Raw genomic sequence first — 25146 nt, 5'->3', positions numbered from 1 at the left:
AGCCAGATGGCTTCTGGTGTATGGCTGTGGATTATAGAGAACTGAATAAAGTCATATCCCCTGTGCATGCTGCTGTCCCTCTATTGCAGGATTGATGGATACCCTCAGCCATGAACTAGGAACTTACCATTATGTGGTAGATCTTGCTAATGCCTTCTTTTCCATTGACATTTGAGCAGGAAAGTCAGGGACAGTTTGCCTTCAGGTGGGAAGGATGTCAATGGACTTTCACTGTCCTTCCACAGGGATACCTCCACAGCCCCACCATCTGTCATGAACTTGTAGCCCAGGGCTTGGCTACATGGGAGAAACTGCCAATGGTGCAGCTGTACCATTATATTGATGATGTCATGCTCATGTCCGATTCTCTTTCAGATCTAGAAGGTGCAGCACCTAGACTGCCGCAAAATTTCCAAAAGAAAAGATGGGCTGTGAACAGCACCAAGGTTCAGGGACCTGGTTTGTCTGTCAAATTCTTGGGGATCGTCTGGTTGGGTAAGACCAAAGTTATACCAGAAGCAGTTATAAAGTCCAGGTCTTGTCTACCCCTAAAAGTGTAGCATTGCTACAGGAGTTTCTGGGTCTTCTAGGCTACAGGAGAGTGTTTATCCTGCACTTGGCACAAATTCTGAAACCCTTATACAAGTTGGTATGAAAGGGCATCAGGTGGGACTGGGATGAGACACGTGCATCTGAATATACTACAGTAAAACAGGCAGTCAGGGTGGTGCAGGCCTTGAGTGTGATAGACCCATCAAGGCCCTGTGAGCTGGATGTTCATGTGACTGAAGATGGTTATGGCTGGGGTCTCTGGCAGCAGCTTGAACAAACTCACCAACCTGTTGGATTCTGGTCATAACTCTGGAGAGGGGCAGAGGTACAATACACTTTGATAGAAAAACAACTGGCTGCCGTGTATCATGCCTTGCTGGCTATAGAACCCATCACTGGAATGGCCCCAATAAAGGTAATAACCACCCATCCCATCTTGGGGTGGGTGCGAGACTGGACCCAAAAGCCAAGGAATGGTGTGGCACAAATACCCACACTGCCAAGTGGGGTGCTTACCTAAGCAGCATAGTACCCTCTCTAGTAGCCTCTTGATTGAAGAACTCCAGTGCTTATTGGGGCCGGAGACATATATTAGTGAAAAGCAGGAAGAACTTGCTTTTGAACCATTAGTAGCAGAGAGTCCCTATCGGGAGGGAAGAGCCCCTATACCAGAAGATGTATGGTAGACAGATGGCTTCAGCTGTGGGCAGCCCCAAAAATGGAGGGCCATAGCTTTCCATCCTAAGATGGAGGCAATATGGATAGAAGATGGTGAGGGGAAAAGCAACCAATGGGCAGAATTGCGGGCCGTGTTGCTTGGGATCAGCCAGGAGCCCTCCCCTATAGTTGTCTGCACTGACAGCTGGGCTGTCTATCAGGGATTGAGCCTGTGGCTACCAATCTGGTACTATGCCAATTAGCTGATTGGTCACGGACCCCTTTGGGGGCAAGAATTGTGGCAAGACTTATGGGCCTGTGGTCAGACTAAAATAAGTACAGTATACCATGTGACAGGTCATTTGCCACTGGCATCCCCAGGAAATGATGAAGCAGATAAATTGGCCCAGATATGTTGGTTAGAAGGAAAGCCTGCCTCTGATATAGCCCAATGGTTACATCAGCATTTATTGCATGCGGGGCAAAAGATAATGTGGGCTGTAGCCCATTGATGGGGCTTGCCTTTGACCTTTGAAGAAATCAGCAAGCCCAGCAGGAGTGCATCATATGCTCTAAATGGGAATTACACCAAGTTCCACAGCAACAGGCCTATACTCCTCATCAAGTGGCAAATAGACTATATTGGGCCTCTACCTGTGTCAGAAGGATATCAGTATGCCATGACTTGTGTGGACACAGCTACTGGACTTCTGATTGCTTTTCCTATCCATTGTGCAGACCAGCAGATGACCAAAAGAGGCCTGGAGCATCTCTTTGTCACCTATGGTCGACGACAGGTAAATGAGAGTAATCAGGGCACCCATTTTACTGGGCATACACTGCAAGAATGGGTCCGATGGCTGGGAATCAAATGGAAGGTTCATGTGCCATACAACCCTACCACAGAAGACATGATAGGCACAATGGTTGGTTAAAACCCGGACTAAAGTCAGATACCAATAATCTGCGGGGATGGTCAATCTGCTTATGGATCATGCTATGGCATTTGAACCAGAGACCCTGAAAGGGAGTCCTGAGCCCTGTAGACATGTTAACACATATGGCTGCCTCCTCTATACAACAGCAAGTATAAACCAAGGAAGAATCACTGAAGCAGAGATTCGGCCACCAGAATAATATCTTGCTGCCAGCACCAACTGCACTGAACCCCGGAGAATCCATTGAGTGGCCGTAGCCTTGGACCTTTTGACACATGGACCAATGATGGCTGGCTCTCCTGGCACCTTGGGGACAAGGCCTGGAAGCTGGCCTCCTGTGTATTCCTGGAATAACAGCAGAGTGGCCACCAAAGGTTCCAGTAGTATGTCCTGAACTGCCAGAAGGTAGGAGCATCTTACTGGGGAGTATTGTTTTATCATTATGGCCAGTGCCTGCACCTCCACTAGCACTATATATAGACCCCTCAGTAACCCCCACGGGGAGAGGAGTGACAATATGGTATACTAGACCTGGACAGGACCCCCTTCCTGCTATAGTCCTATCACAGGACCACTCTCTTACATGCATCTCACCTGATGGACAAGAATTTGCCTATGCTGGTGTCATTAAAACATGTTTCTTTTTTTTTTTTGAGAGGGCATCTCTCATATTTATTGATCAAATGGTTGTTAACAACAATAAAATTCTGTATAGGGGACTCAATGCACAATCATTAATCAACCCTAAGCCTAATTCTCAACAGTCTCCAATCTTCTGAAGCATAACGAACAAATTCTTACAAGGTGAACAAGTTCTTACATAGTGAATAAGTTCTTACATGGTGAACAGTGCAAGGGCAGTCATATCACAGAAACTTTCTGTTTTGATCACGCATCATGAACTATAAACAATCAAGTCAGATATGATCATTCGTTTGATTTTTATACTTGATTTATATGTGAATCCCACATTTCTCCCTTATTATTATTATTATTTTTTTAAATAAAATGCTGAAGTGGTAGGTAGATGCATGATAAAGGTAGAAAACATAAATTAGTTCTGTAAGAGGGCAAATGTAGATGATCAGGTCTGTGCCTATAGACTAAGTATTAATCCAAGCTAGACAAGGGCAACAAAACATCCATGGATGCAGAAGATTTCTCTCAGAACAGGGAGGGGGGTGAGGTTCTAAGCCTCACCTCTCTGTTGACCCACAATTTCTCACCTGATGGCCCCCCTGTGACTGTGCCTGTCTTAGGTTGTTCCTCCCTTGAGGAATCTTACCATCTTTGGCTAACCAGTCATCTTCTGGGGCCATACAGGGAAATGTAAAGATGGTAAGTGAGAGAGAAGCAATATTCTTTGAAAAGGTTAGGTTTTTACTTCTTTGCAAATTTATGCCCTGTGACTTCTATGCCCAGCATTTGTCTTGAGGTATCTTTACCACTTGGAAGAATTATGATACTCGGTAATTTTCTATATGAGGCACGAATTCTATTTAAGGGTTGTAATTAGGAAGGAAGAAGAAAAGCTATAGAAGTAGCAGATGGAAGAAAACATGGGAAGATTGATTATCTCTTTGACATCTTCTTGTAGAGTAACATAAGCATGTATAGGTTTTAAACTACTAATTAAATTGCATAGACACATTAACATAATAGGAATACAGCTACATAACAAAAGCAGACCTACAATTACCAGCCATATCCAGTGAAACCAAGAAAACCAGTTAAGTACCCTAGGCATTTGTGAAAACTTATCAATGATATGATGGATATTGTCTAACTGAATTTGAATAGTTTGAGAAAAATCAGACAAGTTAAAACAACACATTCCTGGGAACTGTTCACATCCCGTATGTTCTTTTAACAGTAGATAGTCTATAGTCGCACGATTTTGGAGCACTGCAACTTGCACCTCTCCTAATTCTTGGTTGAGTTCTGACAGTATAGATCCAGTCTAATTTGTTGTTTTACTGTATGCAGAGGCCAGCTTAGATATCTCCTTGTTCATTCCATTGGCAAGTCCAGGAACTGGTGGGATGAATGCAGCTACAACTGCAACAGCACCAGGATCTTTCTTGAAGTTTTTTGATGATCATCTTCTGGAATGACTCTTCCAGAGGATGTTGATGTTGGAAGTTCTTCTTCATATTGTATCTTACTTCATTTTCTGGGTAGCCAAACTAGGCTTTGATCCTCTGTATAAACACAAACAAACCCTTTGCCCACACTTTGATAGGACCTTTATACCATTGTGAAGAACCTATTGGAGATCACCACACAGGAACTGCTTTTCTTTTAAGAGAAAGGAATATTATCAGAAAAATGTACTTCCATAGCTAATCATCTGACACCCTTTAAAAGATCAAAATTAAGGATATGTAAAGCATGCATTAATCATTGATTTGCAGTTAGTTTTATCCTATCAGGGAGTAATCCCCCTTTTCTTTCTCTTTTTTTATCATTAATATACAATTACATGAAGAGTATTATGTTTACTAGACTCTACCCTACACCAAGTCCCCCCCCACACACACACACATTCAGGTCTTTGATGCATTTCAAATTTACTTTTGTGTATTGGGTTAGACAGTGATCCAGTTTCATTCTCTTACATGTAGCTGGCAATTTGCCAGGACCATCTGTTGAAGAGACTGTCGTTTCCCCATTGTATGTCCATGGATCCTTTATCATATATTAATTGACCATACATGTTTGGGTTAATATATGGGGTCTCTATTCTGTTCCACTGGTCTGTGGCTCTGTTCTTTTGCCAGTACCAAACTGTCTTGATTACTGTGGCTTTGTAGTAGAGCTTGAAGTTGGGGAGCAAGATCCCCCCAACTTTACTCCTCCTTCTCAGGATTGCTCTGGCTATTTGGGGTCTTTGGTGGTTCCATATGAATTTTTGAACTATTTGCTCCAATTTGTTGAAGAATATTGTTGGTAATTTGATAGGGATTGCATCAAATCTGTATATTGCTTTGGGCAGGATGGCCATTTTGACGATATTAATTCTTCCTAGCCAAGAGCATGGGATGAGTTTCCATTTGTTAGAGTCCTCTTTAATTTCTCTTAAGAGTGTCTTATAGTTTTCAGTGTATAGGTCTTTCACTTCCTTGGTAAGGTTTATTCCTAAGTATTTTATTCTTTTTGATGCAATTGTTAATGGAATTGTTTTCCTGATTTCTCTTTGTATTAGTCCATTGTTAGTGAATAGGAAAGCCATATATATTTCTGTGTGTTAATTTTGTATCCCGCAACTTTGCTGTATTCCGATATCAGTTCTAGTAGCTTTGGAGCAGGTGTACAATGTCATGTCATCTGTAAATAGTGACACTTTGACTTCTTGTTTACCAATCTGGATTCCTTGTATTTCTTTGTTTTGTCTAATTGTTGTGGCTAGGACCTCCAGTACTGTTGAATAACAGTGGGGAGAGTGGGCATCCCTGTCTTGTTCCCAATATCAGAGGAAAAACTTTCAGATTTCAGCTGTTCTGTATGATGTTGGCTGTGGGTTTATCATATATGGACTTTATTATGTTGAGGTACCTGCCCTCTATACCCATTTTGTTGAGAGCTTTTATCATGAATGGATGTTGAATTTTGTTGAATGCTTTTTCAGCACCTATGGAAATGATCATATGGTTTTTGTCCTTCTTTTTGTTTATGTGGTGGATGATGTTGATGGATTTACAGATGTTGTACCATCCCTGCATCCCTGGGATGAATCCCACTTGGTCATGGTGTATGATCCTTTTGATGTATTTTTGAATTTGGTTTGCTAATATTTTGTTGAGTATTTTTGCATCAATGTTCATCAGGGATATTGTTCTGTAATTTTCTTTTTTGGTAGGGTCTTTGCCTGGTTTTGGTATTAGGGTGATTTTGGCTTCATTGAATGATTTTGGGAGTATTCCCTCCTCTTCTATTTTTTGGAAAACTTTAAGGATAATGGGAATTATATCTTCTCTGTATGTCTGATAAAATTCTGAGGTAAATCCATCTGGCTTGGGTGTTTTGTTCTTGGGTATATTTATTATTACTGCTTCAATTTCTTTGCTTGTACTTGGTTTGTTTAGATTTTGTGTTTCTTCCTTGGTCAGTCTTGGAAGGTTGCATTTTTCTAGGAAGTTGTCCATTTCTACTACGTTTTCCAGCTTCTTAGCATATACATTTTCATAATAGTCTCTAATAATTATTTGCATTTCTGTTGGGCCCGTCATGATGTTTCCTTTCTCGTTTCTGATTCTGTTTATGTGTGTTCATTCTCTTTTTCTCTTAATAAGTCTGGCTAGAGGCTTATCTATTTTGTTTATTTTCTCAAAGAACCAGCTCTTGGTTTCATTGATTTTTTCAATTGTTTTATTCTTCTCAATTTCATTTATTTCAGGGCTGACCTTTATTATGTTCCTCCTCCTGCTGACTTTAGGCCTCATTTGTTCTTCTTTTTCCAGTTTCAAGAATTGTGATGTTAGACTATACATTTGGGATTGTTCTTACTTCTTTAAGTGTGCCTGGATTGCTATATACTTTCCCCTTAAGACTGCTTTTGCTGTATCCCATAGTAGTTGCGGCTTTGTGTTGTTGTTGTCATTTGTTTCCATATATTGCTGGATCTCCACTTTAATTTGGTCATTGATCCATTGATTATTTAGGAGCATGTTATTAAGCCTCCATGTGTTTGTGAGCCTTTTTGCTTTTTTTGTACAATTTATTTCTAGTTTTATACCTTTGTGGTCTGAAAAGTTGGTTGGTAGGATTTCAATCTTTTGGAATTTACTGAGGCTCTTTTTGTGGCCTACTATGTGGTCTATTCTGGAGAATGTTCCATGTGCACTTGAGAAGAATGTGTATCCTGTTGCTTTTGGATGTGGAGTTCTGTAGATGTCTATTAGGGCCATCTGTTCTAGTGTGTTGTTCAGTGCCTCCGTGTCCTTACTTATTTTCTGTCTGGTGGATCTGTCCTTTAGAGTGAGTGGTGTGTTGAATTCTCCCAAAATGAATGCATTGCATTCTATTTCCTCCTTTAATTCTGTTACTGTTTGTTTCACATATGTTGGTGCTCCTGTATTGGGTGCATATATATTTATAATGGTTATATCCTCTTGCTGGAATGAGCCCTTTATCATTATATAATGTCCTTCTTTATCTTTTGTTACTTTCTTTAGTTCGAAGTCTATTTTGTCTGATAGTAGTATTGCAATACCTGCTTCTTTCTCTCTGTTGTTTGCATGAAATATCTTTTTCCATCCCTTGACTTTAAGTCTGTGCATGTCTTTGGGTTTGAGGTGAGTCTCTTGTAAGCAGCATATAGATGGGTCTTCCTTTTTTATCTATTCTATTACTCTGTGTCTTTTGATTGGCTCATTCAGTCCGTTTACATTTAGGGTGATTATTGAAAGGTATGTACTTATTGCCATTGCAGGCTTTAGATTTGTAGTTACCAAAGGTTCAAGGTTAGCTTGTTTACTGCCTTACTGTCTGACTTAACTCGCTTATAGTGCTCTTATAAACACAGTCTGATGATTATTTCTTTCCCTTCTTTTTCCTCCTCCTCCATTCTTCATATGTTGGGTGTTTTGTTCTGTGTTCTTTTTAGGAGTGCTCTCATCTAGAGCAGTCCCTCCAAGATACCCTGTAGAGGTGGTTTGTGGGAGGCATATTCCCTCAACTTTTCCTTGTCTGGGAATTGTTTAATCCCTCCTTCATATTTAAATGATAATAGTGCTGGATACAGTATCCTTGGTTCAACATCCTTCTGTTTCATTGCATTAAATATCTCATGCCATTCTCTTCTGGCCTGTAAGGTTTCTGTTGAGAAGTCTGATGATATCATGATGGGTTTTCCTTTGTAGGTGACCTTTTTTTTTCTCTCTGGCTGCCTTTAATACTCTGTCCTTGTCTTTGATCTTTGCCATTTTAATTATTATGTGTCTTGGTGTTGCCCTCCTTGGATCCCTTGTCATGGGAGTTCTGTGTACCTCTGTGGTCTGAGAGGCCATTTCCTCCCCTAGTTTGGGGAAGTTTTCAGCGATTATTTCTTCAAAGACACTTTCTATCCCTTTTTCTCTCTCTTCTTCTTCTGGTACCCCTATAATGTGGATATTGTTCCTTTTGGATTGGTCACACAGTTCTCTTAAAATTCTTTCATTCCTGGAGATCCTTTTATCTCTCTCTGCATCAGTTTCTCTGCATTCCTGTTCTCTGTTTTCTAGTCCATTAATGGTCTCTTGCATCTCATCCATTCTGCTTTGAAGTCCTTCCAGAGATTGTTTTATTTCTGTATTCTCCCTCCTTAGTTCTTGCATATTTCTCTGCAAGTCCATCAGCATGGTTATGACTTTTGTTTTGAATTATTTTTCAGGAAGATTAGTTAAATCTATCTCCCCAGGTTCCTTCTCAGAGGAAGATGTAGAAGATGTCAAAGATATCTGGGTTAGTCTCGTCTGGATCAATTTTTTTTGCCTTTTCATGTTGATAGGTGCAGTGGTATGCTATTTACTCATCTGTCAGCTGGGAGAGTCAAGACTCTTTCCACTTGCTCCTGGCCTTCCTTTACTGGGACAACTGCGACCCCTAGTGGCTTATGTTGGGCAATTGCATGTAGATTGGGTCTCTGTATCTTGCCCGGCTGGTATGGATGAAGCTCCCTTGCTGTGGGTATGGCCAGCCTCCGGCTGCTGCTCTATGGTGGGGCCCCGGAGGGGTAATGGCTGGGGGGCTGTTTGGCTGTTTACCTCTGTGAGGCATCTCAGAGCTATTGCCCAGGGGTTTAGTGCGCCCAGATTTCCCTGGAATTTCCAGCTGCTGGACTGTGACCTGGGATGCTTTCATCCAGCTGTGGGGTCCCTGTCCCTTTAAGACTTTCAAAATCACTTGCTTTTCTTTTTCCCAGGGGCGCTGGCTGCACTCACAGGTCTTACTGTCCTGCTTCCCTAGTTTCTAGCACCCCATGCATGCACTGTGTGTCTGCGCTCTGGTGCGGATGGCTAGGGCTGGGTGTTTAGCAGTCCTGGGCTCCCTCTCCCTCCCTGCTCGGACTCCTCTCCTCCCGCCGAGAGCTAGGGTGAGGGGCCTTGGGTCCCGCCAGGCTGTAGCTTGTATCTTACCCCTTTCACCAGGTGCTGGGTTCTCAGGTGTGGATGTAGTCCAGCTGTTGTCCTGTGTCTTCTTTTCTCTCTTTTAGGGATAGTTGTATTTGTTGTATTTTCAAAAATATATATGTTTTTGGGAGGAGATTCCCACTGTCCTACTCATGCCACCATCTTGGTTCTGCCCTCCTTCTCCTCCTTTTTCTTCCTCCTTCATTCTTTATATATTAGGTATCAAATTCTGTCCTTTTTATCTATCCCTTGATTGACTTTGAGGATAGTTAATTTAATTTTTCATTTGCCTCATAATTAGCTGTTCTACTTTCTTTACTGTGGTTATTACCTCTGGTGACAGCTATTCAACCTTAGGGACACTTCCATCTATAGCAGTCCCTCCAAAATAGACTGTAGAGATACTTTGTGGGAGGTGAATTCTCTCAGATTTTGTTTATCTGGAAATTGTTTAATCCCTCCTTCAAATTTAAAGGATAATCTTGCCAGATAAAGTAATCTTGGTTCCAGGCCATTCTGCTTCATGGCATTAAATACATCATGCCATTCCCTTCTGGCCTGTAAGCTTTCTGCTGAGAAGTATGATGTTAGCCTGATGGGCTTTCCTTTGTATGTGATCTTATTTCTCTCTCTGGCTGCTTTTAGCAGTCTGTCCTTATCCTTGATCTTTCTCATTTTAATTACTATGTGTCTTGGTGTTGTCTTCCTTGGGTCTCTTGTTTTGGGAGATCTGTGGAGCTCCATGGCCTGAGAGACTGTCTCCTTCCCCAGATTGGGGGAGTTTTCAGCAACTACCTCTTCAAAGACACTTTCTATCCCTTTCTCTCTCTTCTTCTTCTTCTGGTATCCCTATAATGTGAATATTGTTCCGCTTGTATTGGTCACACAGTTCTCTCAATATTCTTTCATTCTTAGAGATCCTTTTTTCTCTCTGTGCCTCAGCTTCTTTGTAATTCCTCTTCTCTAGTTTCTATTTCATTTATTGTCTCCTCTACCATATCCAACTTGCTTTTAATACCCTCCATCGTGTTCTTCAATGATTGGATCTCCGATCTGAATTCATTCCTGAGTTCTTGGATGTCTTTCCGTACCTCCATTAGAATGTTGATGATTTTTATTTTGAACTCCCTTTCAGAAAGAGTCACGAGGTCCATATCATTTAAATCTTTCTTGGGAGTTGTATTAATAATTTTACTCTGGACAAGGTTCCTTTGGCATTTCATGTTTGTATATGGCGCCCTCTAGTGTCCAGAATCTCTTTTCTGGAACTGCTCAGCCCCTGAAGCAATGTAGGTGGTTGCAGGGGAGTGGTACTGGTGCCTGGTGGGAGGAAAGAGCTGTTCCTCACCTCCCGGCTGCTGTGCCTATCTCCACTGCCTGAGCCAGTGAGCCAGCCACACAGGTATAAGTTTTTGTCCCAGAGTAGCCAGACATGGATCCCTGCTTTCCACAAGTGGCCAGAATCCCAGTCTCTCCAGGAACTCTGCCTGTATTAACTTTCCAACCCAGTAGTCATGCGAGTTTCATGAAAGCACCATGAAATGTAGGTTTGTGCTCCCAGCACAGATCTCTGGAGCTAGGTAATCAGCAGTCCCAAGCCTTCCACTCCCTCCCTGCTCCGTTTCTCTTCCTCCCGTCGGTGAGCTGGGGTGGGGGAAAGGCTCGGGTCCCATGGAGCCACAGGTCCGGTATGTTACCGTGTGCGCTGAGGTCTGCTCTTTTCTCCAGGTTTGTGCAGTGTGATGCCATCCTCTTTCCTGTTGCTCTCTCAGGATTAGTTGCACCAACTATATTTTCTAATTGTATCTAGTTTTAGGAGGAAGCCTCTGTCTCTCTTCTCACACCACCATCTTTAATCTTCTTTTCACTTTACTGTTATTTTATCTTACAGTTTATTTCCCTAACTAGGGTATGTACTTCTTGAGGATTAAGGATCTTATTTATTTCTATATACACTGGATGGATATTGGGATGGGGCATGAGAGTGAGGGCAGGAGCCAAGGGGTCCCTGAAGAGTGTTTCAGGCTGAAGGCAGGTTGAATGCTCCAAGAACTGAAAAGTTCAAAATAACCAGATCATAAAGTGAGAGAGAAATAGAGAATGGTTTTAAGCTTCAAAAGGCAGGCACAAGATGTCACTGACTTTGGAAGCAAATTAAGGCATTTAGATTTCATTCTAAGGTCTTGAGGATAACTGAGGAACTATAAGTAGAGCTATAGCTTACAGATTTAATTTTGATAGACTGCTCCAGTAGCAACATGGAGCAACAAATTAAGATGGAGCAACTACTTAGGACACTATACAAGTAGTTAAACAAGAAACAATGATGGCCTAAACCTGAGTTGTGGCAATGAGGATGGAAGAAAGTAGAGTAGAAAGAGGTGGTATCTAGAAAGTAAACACAAAAACATTCAGGGAGTATGTGGATATGGGGTCTCAGGCAACGGGAGGAGTCAGGAGTAAAACCTAGGTTTCTGGCTCTCCCCTAACAGGACACAATGTGACCTTGAGTTGGTCATTTAACCTGTGTTGATTTACTCAGTTGGGAAACTGGCTTAATAATACATGGCCTGTTAACTTCAAAGGCTTCATGTTAGGATTAAATAAGGCACTGAATGTGAATATGCTATAAAAATTATAGTTAATTATATGAATGTAATAGTGGCAATACTTAACACATTCCATGTCTGGCACAATACTAGTATGTTACACATGTAGTCTCATTTAATTTTCTCTAAGATGTCACCTGCCCCTACTTTATAGGTTAGAAAATTTAGTCAAAATTTAAGTAACTTGTCCAAGATAGCACACTGGTTGGTAAACACTGCAAAACTAGAATTTAAACTCAAATTGTTTGACTCTAGGATTCTTTCTAATATATCACCCTACCTCATTAGGATACTTTCCTTAAATGTTTCTTCCTTATTGAAATCCCTCCTGAATCAAATGGCTGTACACCTGCTGCCTCAATATCTTTAATCATGGGCTAAAATGGATCTACTCGCATAATGTTACTTTTTGTTGTAAATTCTCTAAGACATTCTAAAGTTCTCCCATTCCACAAACACATTAGCATATAGGCAACACTTTCTTTCTACTTTATTTTGCAGCATATAATGATAATTAATTTGCTTGAAAATGTAATAACCAGTATAGCAGAATATATATGCAAATAGATTGCCTCTACAGGCATCACATAGATCCTTCTGTTCTGCTGAGACTTTGAGTGGAGATTCGTAATTTAAAACTGATGTTGTTCTTTGCGGATTTTTTTGAAATCTGATATTTTAAAAATATTGCATTAAAATATTATTGATCTCAATTACTAAGTTTTTGTTTTCCCCTTAAAGTTTGCACCTCTGGAGAGTGGAAGTCTTCCCATTCCTTTCCCTATCTGCAAGCAAATGCTTGAAATTCAGCCATCTTCATCTCTGTTCATGTCTCCCATACATCCCTAACAGTAAAATAAATCTGCATGCACACCAAGTAATGTCTGAAGTACTAATCACAAATCTCCTTCCAACGTTTCATGCTTTTGTGATTCTCAAATATACAAACCCACTTATATTTTAAATATGTATATATATACCAGGATATACAGGATATACACTGCAGCTTGAATAGCAGATTGGAACAACCTAGACGTCAACCAGAGGTGATTGATCAATTAAGTCATTCTTACAAAGAACATCATGCAGCAGTTAATCAAGAAGAATCCCTATTTGTATTGATATGGTATAATTGATACTTTAAGCATAATACACCCAATTGTGCATTATAAACTGTTATTTTATGAGGGGGGAAAAGCTTATATATATATATTGTAAACTGAGAAAACATCTGGGGAATTCATAGTACCTAAAACTGTGCTTGTCTAGACGAAGTTCAACTAGAGGAGGAAGACTTAATCCCCTATATCCTTTGCCACCTTTTGAATTCTGTACAATTTTCGGTATTGTCTATAAAAATCAAATACAAATCATTACTCAATACCTGGTATTTGGAAGAGGACTGGATACCAGAAAACAATTGTGAACATTTTCTACTACTTTTCGTCAACGACTGGACGCCACTTCTCAATTGTTTGAATTTTCAAACTTGCCTTGAGGGCATGAGGCCTCAGCAGGGTGTCCTAAGCAGGATGGGTAGAGTGACTGATTTCCCAACTGCCATCTCACCAATTCTGTAGATTTCTAAAGGCATCTAGCACTCTCCACCTTACATTCTTTCCCTTCATCTTCCCTAAGCCTAGATGATCTAGACAACTGGGTGTGGATCCTTACCCGCCCCACTCAGCACCTAGAACACCGCCAAGCACACAACGTAGTCAATAAAACTCTAGTGACTAGAATAAAAGACGCAAACGCAGGACGGGAAAACCGCGCGAGAGGTTCAGCACCCTACACCCTGTGGCCAGAGACGTCTGGGAACGGGCCGCCTACTCCCCAGTCACGCGCAGCTAATAGGTCCTGCCTCGCACAGAGGGCGCCACCCGGGCCCCGCCCCGCCTGCGTCGTCAGGTTCTGGTCCCGGAAGGCGGGGCGCACGCCAGCAGCAGCGCCGCAACGCCGCGGCCCCGCGAACTCCTGCCGCCTATGAACACCTAAGAACAGGCCCCTTCCGTGCACAATGGCGCCGAGGTTGGGGCGCGAGGGGCGGTGCCGAGTACGCCATGAGTGCGCGAGCCGATGAGCAGCGCCGGCCAGCCCCGCGGCCCAATGGCAGCTGCGCGCGGGCACACTGGGGGCGGGCCGGACGCGACCGACTTTTCCAGAAGACGTAGGCAGCCCCGCCGGCCACGCTGAGCAGCCTCCGGGTACTCTGCGCGCCGAGTCTCCTCCTACTCCTGTGCTGGGTCAGCTATGGCGGCTGTGAAGACCCTGAACCCCAAGGCCGAGGTGGCCCGAGCCCAGGCGGCATTGGCGGTCAACATCAGCGCGGCGCGGGGGCTTCAGGACGTGCTGAGGACCAATTTGGGGCCCAAGGGCACCATGAAAATGTAAGGCGGGGCTGGCGGGGAGGTCCGGGTTGGCGCCGCGCACCACGCGCTGTTGCGGGCCTAGGCCGAGGATTGCGGCCTCCGGTCCGCCTCCTCCGGGCTCCGCGTTCGCCGCTTCGGCCCTTCTTCCCCGCATTTTCCTGGTCTGCCCTGTTTGCTGCCCCGGTCATTTTCTCTTGCGGTCGTTGCCGTCCCGGCGGAGGACCAAGCTGCCCGCGTGCGCAGCGCTCCCCAGCGCCCTGGGACTGACGCGACCCTGAGGACTGGACGGACTTTCCCCGAAGGCAGGGGTGGGCCCTGCACCATTCGTACTACCGGGAGGAGAGGGCCAACCAATTCTTTGGCCCCCCTCTCCAGGATGTGGGTAAAGCCTGATTTTTATGGCACTCTTAGTGTAGTCTCCGTTGATAAAGTCACACTGTGATTCATTTCTGCCCGTTGAACAGGCTCGTTTCTGGTGCTGGAGACATCAAGCTTACTAAAGATGGCAATGTGCTCCTTCATGAAATGGTGAGAGACCACGGTACTAGGTTCAGAAATGTCTTGGTTTTCCGTAGTACATTTTAACTGTAGGAAATTTTTTAATGTTCGTTCTCAAAGTGGGAGAAAATCATATTCGTTGGCTTTCAACAGGTAGTCTTTCAGACAATGGAGCGAGTGGAATAAGAAATGTAATCAGTAATAGTACTGACAGTACAGTACAGTGAGGAGCCCGGGAGTCTTGATAGACTTTTTTGAATCCCTACCCTTAACCATTTAAGGCCTTGGTTAAAAAGGATTGTAGTTAATGAAATTCTCATAAAATCTGAAAAACTGAGAGTGATTGACAGAATTGGGCAAAATGCGACAGGACTTTTTCTCTTTACAAAACATGATTCTTTGTTATATCTCATCTCCCCACCTCCAGCTGGAGTGGAGATAAAACTACCGTTTTTAATCTGAAACAGTTCTCCAGCCTTCCCTGGGGACACAGACAGAATCTAGGCCAGTCATGTCATTTGGCAGACTATTACCTCAATTTGCTGGATGTTAACTATTCTTGGCAAAAATACTACAAAGGTGATACTGTATACTTCCCAGTGGGTTCGTTTTATCATTTTGTTAGGCAGTAAATGTGTAATGTGCTTCTCTGTAGTTTATTTTATAAAAATTACATTAAAAAGATACTAGATACAGCTTTTCTAACATCAAGAAAAGGGGAGATTTTTGAGAGGAGCAATCATTTTACTCATACCTGAATCCCCCAAACCTAGCTGTTTTTAAAATACAAGAAAAAGAAATGACTTGCTTTGTTTTGAGTTCAAAATAAAGTTCACGGTTTTGATAGTAGCGTACGGTTGCCTTCAACATCCAGTATCTTCAGTAAGGACTAGCTAACCCTGGAAGGTGTAGGGTTTTTTGTTCTTAGCTAAGTGGTGGCTTGTGGTAGCAGAGAATAATTGAAGTTATAGTTCAAGCTTGATGTTAGAAAATCCATATCTAGTGTCTTTGTGAAGTACAGCATAAATAGAAGCACATTTAACATTTGCAGTTTAACAAAATGATAAAACACATCCAGTGAGAAGTATACAGTATCACCTATGTAGTATTCTTGCCAAAAATAGTTAACATCAGCAAATTGAGGTAATAGTCTGCAAGATGACTGGCCTAGATTCTTAAAACTGTCAGCGTCCCCAAAGACAGGGAAGGCTGGAGAACTATTTCAGATTAAAGGAGAATAAAATAAACTGAAAGCAGTCAGGAGCCTTGATTGGAACCTTTGTAGTTAAGAGTCTTAGTGACATTGGAGGCAAGATGAATATCCTGTTCTTAAACCTTTCCACGTAGTGATTTAGCATCTACTAACCACTTGCTAAGAGGGCTATTTTTTCTTTTTCTTTTGTCAATGCCAAGTAGTTATGAACTCTGCTGGGCTTTCATTTTAGAAGGCCCCTTGTTTAACCTGGTTTATTCTCACAAGAGTCTTAGATTTGTCATAAAGAGGCACGCGTGGTTTGAAATAATTAACTTCATTGTTAGCTCCTACCACCTTAAGTAGACCTTAACTGAGCCTCACATTTTCTCATCAGTAAAGTGGAGATACTCTGAGAAATAAATTTATACATGAAGATGTTTTGGTTATCATAAACTAATACACAAAATAGTTAATGGTGAGTTTTTAACCAGCATATTATATAGCTGACCACTTGCATGTTTGTGGAAATATATACCTTTATATATTTTAAAGTATATTTGGAGTGTTTTATTTGAAGTTTAAATAATTTTTTTCTTTTTTTGCTTTCAGCAAATCCAGCACCCGACAGCCTCCTTAATAGCCAAAGTAGCAACAGCCCAGGATGACATAACTGGTGATGGTACCACTTCCAATGTTCTAATCATTGGGGAGCTGCTGAAACAGGCGGATCTCTATATTTCTGAAGTATATATGATTCTCATGTTTCGGTGATGTTTTGTGTTTGAGAAGTAATACGATTTTGTTCATACAAATTAAGGTATAATAGTAGTTTAGGCCATATAGTAGAATGTAAAGAGCAGAGGGCTTAAATCTAGGAACCCAGAGTCTGTATCCTGGTCTAACTCAAATTTATTGTGATCCTGGACAACTTAGGAACCTTCTTTGGCCTGAGAGATTTTTTTTTTAATCAAGTGGTGTTGCATATATGATCTATATCTATCTATAATATAGTTTAATAGTTGAGATCTAGAAATGAGATATTCAGGAGTATTCATATTTATAAGGAAAAGGCCAACCAAAAACTTAAGAATTCCACAAACTTTTGGCCCTGAGTAGTTCCAAGGTTAACGCAAACTTCTGTGAGCACTAATCCAATGTCAGGAAGAATTTCCTGGGAAGAGAGAGAAAGCAGAGTCTTAGTCTCTTAGTCATTGTATTAGTAAAAGACATAAATTATCAAGATAACCTAGAGAAAAGATACACTGGTCCAGTTGACTGCAAGTTGTTTTGATACATAGTTGTGAGTTTGCCATTATTACCTGTGATTTGCACAGTGAACACCCAAGTGTGCTTTATAGTTCCCTTGGCTTTGACTCTGTGCTAGAGCAATGTCTGTCCTTTCCTCTGCATTGAAGGGACTCTATCCTTTCAACTGTATTCAGAAAGTCAGCACATTATATTAATTGTATTAAAGGGTATGAATGATCCAGAGTATCCCTTCAAAAATTTACTTCATCATGAACTATAGTTAAATCTAATTGAAGAACTCTAATATAAGTTGGTTTTATAATAGTATATATATATTATAGGGTCTTCATCCCAGAATAATAACAGAAGGATTTGAAGCTGCAAAGGAAAAGGCACTTCAGTTTTTGGAACAAGTCAAAGTAAGCAAAGAAATGGACAGGGAAATGCTTGTAGATGTGGCCAGAACATCTCTGCATACTAAAGTTCATGCTGAACTTGCTGATGTCTTAACAGAGGTACGTGTTAAATTTGGTGTATCTGGTATAATACACCTATACTAAAAAACCCTGATATTAGAAACATTGATAAACTTAACAGTTCCAGTTACAGAGTGCTATGTAAAGTCTTCACAGTATTACACTGTGTGAAATAAGTTGTTTGTTTTTGTGGCAGTGATAACCTGATCTGTGTCCCTAGGAAACAAAATGAGAAAATCAGTTAATAGTATACTTGATCACATTATAAAGGTATAATCAGAGTTTTCATTAAAAGGTTTATAAAACAGGGATTTCATTACAAAATGCTTCTGTCATCAGTATTTTTAATAAAGGGAATCAGTGATTCTTTTAATTACAAATTGAGAATTCAGAAATGTAAATTACTTTGGCCCTTTAAAAACAATGCATTCTGTTAGCTTATAGAAAAAGATTTAGGTCAATTCAGAGATTTTGAGGTCACGAAACTAAACCTTTGTTGAATTTGTTCTTCAGAAAACAACATTAAGTGCCTCAGCTTCTGTAAATCAGATTCATTTAGTGTTTGTATTCCTAGGCTGTTGTGGACTCCATTTTGGCCATTAGAAAACAAGATGAACCTATTGATCTCTTCATGGTTGAGATCATGGAGATGAAACATAAGTCTGAAACTGATACAAGGTAGGTGGTAGAACAAAGTGAAATACTGAAAAAGTATGCTTACAAATTTATGGGTATTAAATACAGTACATATTTCTTGGCTGATTTTTCTTTGGGGAGTGGTCTTTGAATTAATGTATATTGCCTAGATGAGTATTTAATTTACTTAGTATTTCTTGAAATTAATAGTATGATGTGTTTATACTTAGAATGATTCTAAAAAATGAACTATATCGGTTATTTGGCATTTGGAAACAAAGCATAATGAGAGACCGCTGGGGAATTTTTTCCCCAAAGACCTTGTTTGAAAACATCTTTTAAAAGAAGTAATCACAATTTGATAGCCTACCAATTGAGACTATTTCTTTGCAGAATTTTCTGTAAAAGATGCAGTGGTTAGGTTTGTTTGAATGGCTTGATTTTGTCATGTTCTGAAATACTGATTTTTCACTGTTGAACCTGCCTAGGTTTCACCCAAAAGTCTTGTTAACATATCTCAAGAAATAGTTATTGTGTGAATTTGATCAATACAGCTTCAATTCGGTGTTTTAATTTTGTTAGCATGTGTTACATCTCATCTAGAAATCAGTAACAGTATATTTTTGAATGTGTTTTAATAGCTTAATCAGAGGTCTTGTTTTGGACCATGGGGCACGGCATCCTGATATGAAAAAAAGAGTAGAAGATGTATACATCCTGACATGCAATGTGTCATTAGAATATGAAAAAACGTGAGTTTGTAATCCCTTACAAGTGGCAGAGGGGTGGAGGAGCCTGGTATTTTGGGCAGTTCACTTGTGAGACTCAGTTCCCCCACTGTAAGGACATGAATGCTTCAGTTGGGTTTGGAGGGTCTAAAGGGAATAGCCTCTGAAAATGTAAATTTATAAAATCAACAGTTTCTGAAGCTGCTGTCTTAGCATCTACTCAAAAAAAAATTCCCCCCCTTTCTGTAAATTTTCTTTTTAATAGAGAAGTGAATTCTGGCTTTTTTTACAAGAGTGCAGAAGAGCGAGAGAAACTAGTAAAAGCTGAAAGGAAATTCATTGAAGATAGAGTTAAAAAAATAATAGAACTGAAAAAGAAAGTCTGTGGTGATTCAGATAAAGGATTTGTTGTTATTAATCAAAAGGTAGGAATGAAATTTTGCTCTGTAAGCTGATCTGTTTCATCCATTTTTATTTTTAAGGTGAAATACTGAAACTAACCTTTATTTTACAGGGAATTGACCCTTTTTCTCTAGATGCTCTTGCTAAAGAAGGCATAGTAGCTCTCCGCAGAGCCAAAAGGAGAAATATGGAAAGGTATGGATAGCAAAATTTCTGTGTGATGTAAAGTTTACTTGTTTTGCAGGTTAATTGGGATTATTGCTTTTTTCCTTTACTTACTTTACATTTTTTACTGTGATAAAATGTATACATAATATAAAATTTATCATTTAACCCATTTTTTGAAGTGTACAATTCAGTGGCATTGTTAAATTCATGTTTGCAGCCATCACCACTATGCATTTCCAGAACCCTTTTCATCATTGTAGACTAATAACCCTACCCATTAAGCAGTAACTCCCCATTTCTGCCCCACATTCTCGTTAATACTGTTCTACTTTCTGTCTGAGTTTGGCACTTCATATAAAGGAATCACATTTGTCCTCATGTCTGGCTTATTTTACTTAGCATGATGTTTTCAAAGTTCATCCATGTAGCAAGTATCAGAAACCAATTCCTTTTTATAGTTGAATAATACCCCATTGTATGGATATACCACATTTGTTTATCCATTTCTCTGTCAGACATTTGGCTTTTGTGAATAATACTATTAGGAAAATTTATTAGGTATACTTCTTTTATTTTTAAACCGTAACGTATGTTGTGTACATGTTTTTCTATGTCAAGAGATAGCATCAAAGCATTTCAGAGTAACACTTTCTCTCATAGAACTCACCACAATGAAGAGCTCTATGTCCACCTTTACATTTCATGTCAGAAAAGTGCTGACTTGGGGAGAGTAGTTCAAATGGAATTATAAGGAAAGACCACTGTTTGGCTGGCTACTGGTGAACAGAAAGGCTTAAGTTAAAATACATCCCGAATGTAATTTTATTAAGTAATTCTGAAAAATTGCTTCCTGAAAATGAATTTTCTCTTTTAACCCAATTAGTGAAATCACTTACATATCCTCCTTAAAACATTTCAATATTTCAGGCTGACTCTTGCTTGTGGTGGCATACCTCTAAATTCTCTTGATGACCTGAGTCCTAATTGTTTGGGACATGCAGGACTGGTCTATGAGTACACATTGGTAAGTGTGTTTTCTTTCAGAAGGTGGTATTACTTTATGGTTCATGAATTCTTCAATAGTAGAAATTAATTAAAACGCAGGGTCAGATTTTTGCTTTGTTCATGTACACTTCAGTAGTTTATGTATATTAACAGTAAGCCATTCATGGGAAAATAATTATGTGCTTTTTCTTTTTTAAGAAATTGCTTTAATGTGATCAGTGTTCTCTATTAATATGCTACTTACCATTACATGATAAGCTTTTTCCTCTGTTCATTATTTGACAGCTAAATACTATTTTTGAAAACACTCTCTCTTCTTCACCTAGGGAGAAGAGAAGTTCACCTTTATTGAGAAATGTAACAATCCACGCTCTGTCACATTATTGGTCAAAGGACCAAATAAGCACACACTTACTCAAATCAAAGATGCAATAAGAGATGGCTTGAGGGCTGTTAAAAATGCTATTGATGATGGTAAGATTCTGAGTGTATTTAAATTTTATTCCTTTTGCTAGTCTAAAAGGCATGGCTGAATACTGTGTTCTTTTTATAAGTAGTTTACACAGCCAGACACCATGCAAAAGTTAGTCTCCCCTTTAAAATGGCTATGATGGTATGCTGTTTTTTCCATAGCATATCATTTTAAAAAGTGGATACAAATAAAATGAACTAAGAACTTATAAGAGCTTCCAAGTACTAGTTAAATTGAATCATTTTGCTCTTTGATATGTTGGTTATATTGCTTTCGAATGTAAGATTGAAATTGCTATGGTTATACCTGAATTCTTAAGAAATTGCGGATGTCATTTATGTGTACTTTGTATATTTTCTTAAAATTGATTCTACAGTCTTCTGTAGCTTAGCATTTCTTCCCCAACCCCATCCCCCCATTCCCATCCAACAGGCTGTGTAGTTCCAGGTGCTGGTGCAGTGGAAGTAGCAATGGCAGAAGCCCTGATTAAGTACAAGCCCACTGTTAAGGGCAGAGCCCAACTTGGAGTTCAAGCCTTTGCTGATGCACTGCTCATTATTCCCAAGGTATGAATACCTGTCAGTTTTCTAAACTATGCCAAAATGATTCAGCTGATGAAAACTTTTTGATAATGTGGGATTTTTCATAATGTGGATATTGATTGAATAAACATGATGGATCTGTTTTCTCCCTGACACTAGCTAGAACAGGTATTTCTCATCCAAATGTATTTGTTTCCTCTGGAAGGAAAACCTGAATACCTGAACCTTCAGATGGCAAAAAAAATACTTTAAAGAGGTTTTGCAGTGTAGGAGTTAGAATCCAAGTGCAAGTTTTTTTGTTTGGTTTGGTATTTTTTAGTTAAACTGTAATCAGTATTGTGATTTTTCTATAGTATGTTCATTTGGGGGTATAGTTTATGACCAATGTATTGCTGGGCTTGGTGTGGGTGAGTCAGTAGCAAATGTCTAGTTATTCTCCAAAGTGAACATAAATACTGGTCTGTCCTGATCTGTCTTCATGATTTTATGAAGGCTTTTTAAAATATTAATTGAAAATACTGTCATTTTATTGTAGACTTGACTACCACTTAGATCCTGTTTTTAAGAGTATTAAATTTGTTTGCTTTAGGTTCTTGCTCAGAACTCTGGTTTTGATCTTCAGGAAACACTAGTTAAAGTTCAAGCAGAACATTCAGAATCAGGTCAACTGGTGGGTGTCGACTTGAACACAGGTAAGAGTGCAGCTGTTTGAGGGGAGAACTAAATAAATAGTGCAGGTGAGGTAAAGCCAGACAGGATAAAAAATGGAAACAAAAGACTTGATTTGCTTTGCAGTTTGAAACCAGTGCCTTCAGGGAACTATGGGTTCTGAAATACGACGGCATAGTAATGAAAGAAGTAGAGTAGACGTTTGAGTAATTTTGAAAGAGTACAGATTTGTTGCTGAATCAAGTGGTTTAGGCTAATAGGTTTCATATTGGGCTTGTTTCACTCAATTTTTTTATCAGGGACGTTGAGAAGAAAATTAATTAGGGGGATCATACGGTTGAAAAAAGGCTGAGGATAGCAAATAATGCCGGAAGAGGAAACCAGATCTAATGAAATGATTAAAGCTTTGGTCTTAGGCCAGTGTAACAACATAAAGCATAAATACAAAGTGGAAGAGAGAGAACTGAGGTACATTCATGCAGTATGGGTAAGACCTCTTGTCAACGGCAACATTACATTCAGGTTAACAGAAAATATTTCTGGAATGAGGGCAATGAACACCATTTCGGCTAGAAAGTGCTATACTTGAATAAGGACTAAAAGGAATGTGTCCAGAGAAACAGGTCTTTTCAAACATTTGGCAACCAAATAGAGTATCCCTATCACCGGAAGTCTTCTAAGTAGAGATCAGCCACTCATCAAAGATACTGGGTACAGGGAATCATAGTTTGGAGTACAGAATTGGGCTGATTGAAGAACTTTGGATAATGAGAGTAATCAATGATAAAGCAGCGCAAAATACTTATTCCCTTAGACATGATCTTGTGACCTGTGCTATATTTGTGATCTTAAGAATACTGGGTTACTTTTCAGGTGAGCCAATGGTAGCAGCAGAAGTAGGCATATGGGATAACTATTGTGTAAAGAAACAGCTGCTTCACTCCTGGTAAGTTTGGGAAAGTCAGTGATACTAAAATAACTTCAGGGAATCAGCATGTTCTTTTAATTTGGTTATGTTCTATTTAATTACCTTTTTCTCCATAAAATGTAATCATCAGAAAGTAACCCAGGTTGCCTTCTGTGAATGGAGGGGGAAAGGGGGAAATTTGTAGTTTAGTTGGAAATTGAATTGAATTACAATATATGTCTCAAATCTGAGCCCATCTGATTTTTCCTCTTTTCAGCACTGTGATTGCTACCAACATTCTCCTGGTTGATGAGATCATGAGAGCTGGAATGTCCTCTCTAAAAGGTTGAAGCTTCCTTTGTATTAGAATCATGAAGACTTTCCAGAGTGATTCAAAGAGTACAGCTATGGAATTTTGGGGCATCAAATGATTTTCAAAGGAATTTTCTTTTTCCATATGAAAAAAAGAGAGAACAGTGGCACCTATTCAAATTCTGAAGTTCTGAAGTTAAAATTACAGTATTTTTTAATTGCACTGCAGTATATACACATAAAACAGGCTGTTTTTACCCAGTGAACAGGATGTATTGCTTTTGCTTCAGTGATACAAAAATACATGTTATCTACCTTGTTATTAAATATTCCTTGAACAAATTTTAATGGTTTAATAATTTCTAATGGATGTATTTTAATTTATCCAGTAGTACCCTTTTATTAAGTATTTAGGTATTAAATTTTTATGTTAATATGAATAACACTTAAATAACAAGGTTTTGAAACTATCCTTATTTCCATAGTATAAGTGCCAATGAGTAAACTGTTGGATCAGTTGGACTGTTAATTTTTTTTTTTAAGGTATTGATACACAATCTCATGAAGGTTTCACATGAGCAACATTGTGGTTCTAACATTCATCCATATTATCAAGTCCCCACCCCCACACCCCATTGTATTACTGTCCATCAGTGTAATATGCCGTAGAGTCATGTACTTGTCTTCTCCGTGCTATACTGCATTCCCCCTGACCTTACCTATATTATGTGTGCTAATTGTAAGGCCCTTTAATCCTCTTTTCCTTCCCCAACCTCTTTTTGGTAACCGCTAGTCCCTTGGAGTCTGACTGAGTCTGGCTGTTCTGTTCCTTCAGTTTTGCTTTGTTAACACTGCACCAATGAGTGAAATCATTTGGTACTTTCTATTCCTGGCTTATTTCACTGAGCATAATAGCCTCTAGCTCCATCCATGTTGCAAATGGTAGCATTTGTTTTATTATGGCTGAATAATGTTCCATTGTATATATGTACTACATCTTCATCAATTCATCTACTGATGGACACTTAGGTTGTAAGTGCTGTGATAACCATAGGGGTGCATATGGACTTAATATTTTTGAAGTAGCTTTGCTAAAATGCTTCCCAGAGAAGAGGTCATGGTGGGTAGAAAGGGTGAAATACAAGCAAGGGAGTTGGAAGTTAAAAGTATGAAGTGGCTTAAAATACAGGTAGTAGAGGTAAAACGGACACTGAGGCATGGGCTAGATGAGAGGTTTTCAGACCGCATTTTAACACCTGAGCTTTTAGCTTATGCTGAAATAACCCAAACTCTCCAGTCTTTTTCTAACCCAAATTACAAATCTCGTTTCCAAAAAGATTTTATACAGTTCGTGTATTTCTGCAGTTCTTGAAGGTGATAATGTGTGTTGCTAAGCTTTGTATTTTGAGGACTGGGCAATTGCCCGTAGTGAGTGTGCAATAAATGTTGAAACCTTTTCTGTGATCTTTCAATGGTATTCCAGCGCACAGATATGAACGTAAGGGAAGGAAATCAGTTCAGATATTCACAGGGCAATGAAGGAGCTGCTGGAGTGCCAGGGCCAGTTAACACTAACGCTGGGAGAATTACTTTTTCATACTGGTTCCACGTGTACCGAGTTGACCCCAGGTGTCGCCAGGTTCACAAGATC

The 25146-nt window shown here is 39.9% G+C and overlaps 1 protein-coding gene and 2 non-coding genes across 4 annotated transcripts; all 3 read left to right on the top strand.

Moving 5' to 3' along the window:
* The first annotated feature begins 13984 nt into the window (after positions 1-13984).
* CCT6A (chaperonin containing TCP1 subunit 6A) lies at positions 13985-24952 on the top strand. 2 transcript variants are annotated; one of them, XM_017674405.3, is made up of 14 exons: positions 13985-14255; positions 14702-14765; positions 16540-16674; positions 17520-17693; positions 18229-18332; positions 18932-19042; positions 19284-19443; positions 19533-19615; positions 20516-20612; positions 20920-21067; positions 21498-21631; positions 22197-22299; positions 23150-23222; positions 23461-24952. In XM_017674405.3, the coding sequence occupies exons 1-14, from the start codon at positions 14119-14121 to the stop codon at positions 23531-23533; spliced, it is 1596 nt and encodes a 531-aa protein (XP_017529894.1). In that variant the 5' UTR covers positions 13985-14118; the 3' UTR covers positions 23534-24952. The 2 variants fall into 2 exon arrangements, with proteins under 2 accessions (XP_017529894.1, XP_017529895.1); XM_017674406.3 differs by lacking the exon at positions 13985-14255 and adding an exon at positions 14267-14615.
* On the top strand, positions 17257-17387 carry LOC118969247 (small nucleolar RNA SNORA22). Its single transcript, XR_005057192.1, has one exon. It is a non-coding gene; the product is annotated as a small nucleolar RNA SNORA22 (small nucleolar RNA).
* LOC118969246 (small nucleolar RNA SNORA15) lies at positions 21117-21254 on the top strand. The gene has a single exon (XR_005057191.1). It is a non-coding gene; the product is annotated as a small nucleolar RNA SNORA15 (small nucleolar RNA).
* Positions 24953-25146: the final 194 nt, after the last annotated feature.

Source organism: Manis javanica, chromosome 10 (genome assembly GCF_040802235.1).
Source record: "Manis javanica isolate MJ-LG chromosome 10, MJ_LKY, whole genome shotgun sequence".
NCBI classification, from domain to species: Eukaryota; Metazoa; Chordata; class Mammalia; order Pholidota; family Manidae; genus Manis; species Manis javanica.
Note: the sequence above shows the minus strand (reverse complement) of the source record. Positions and strands in the feature narration are given on the sequence as shown.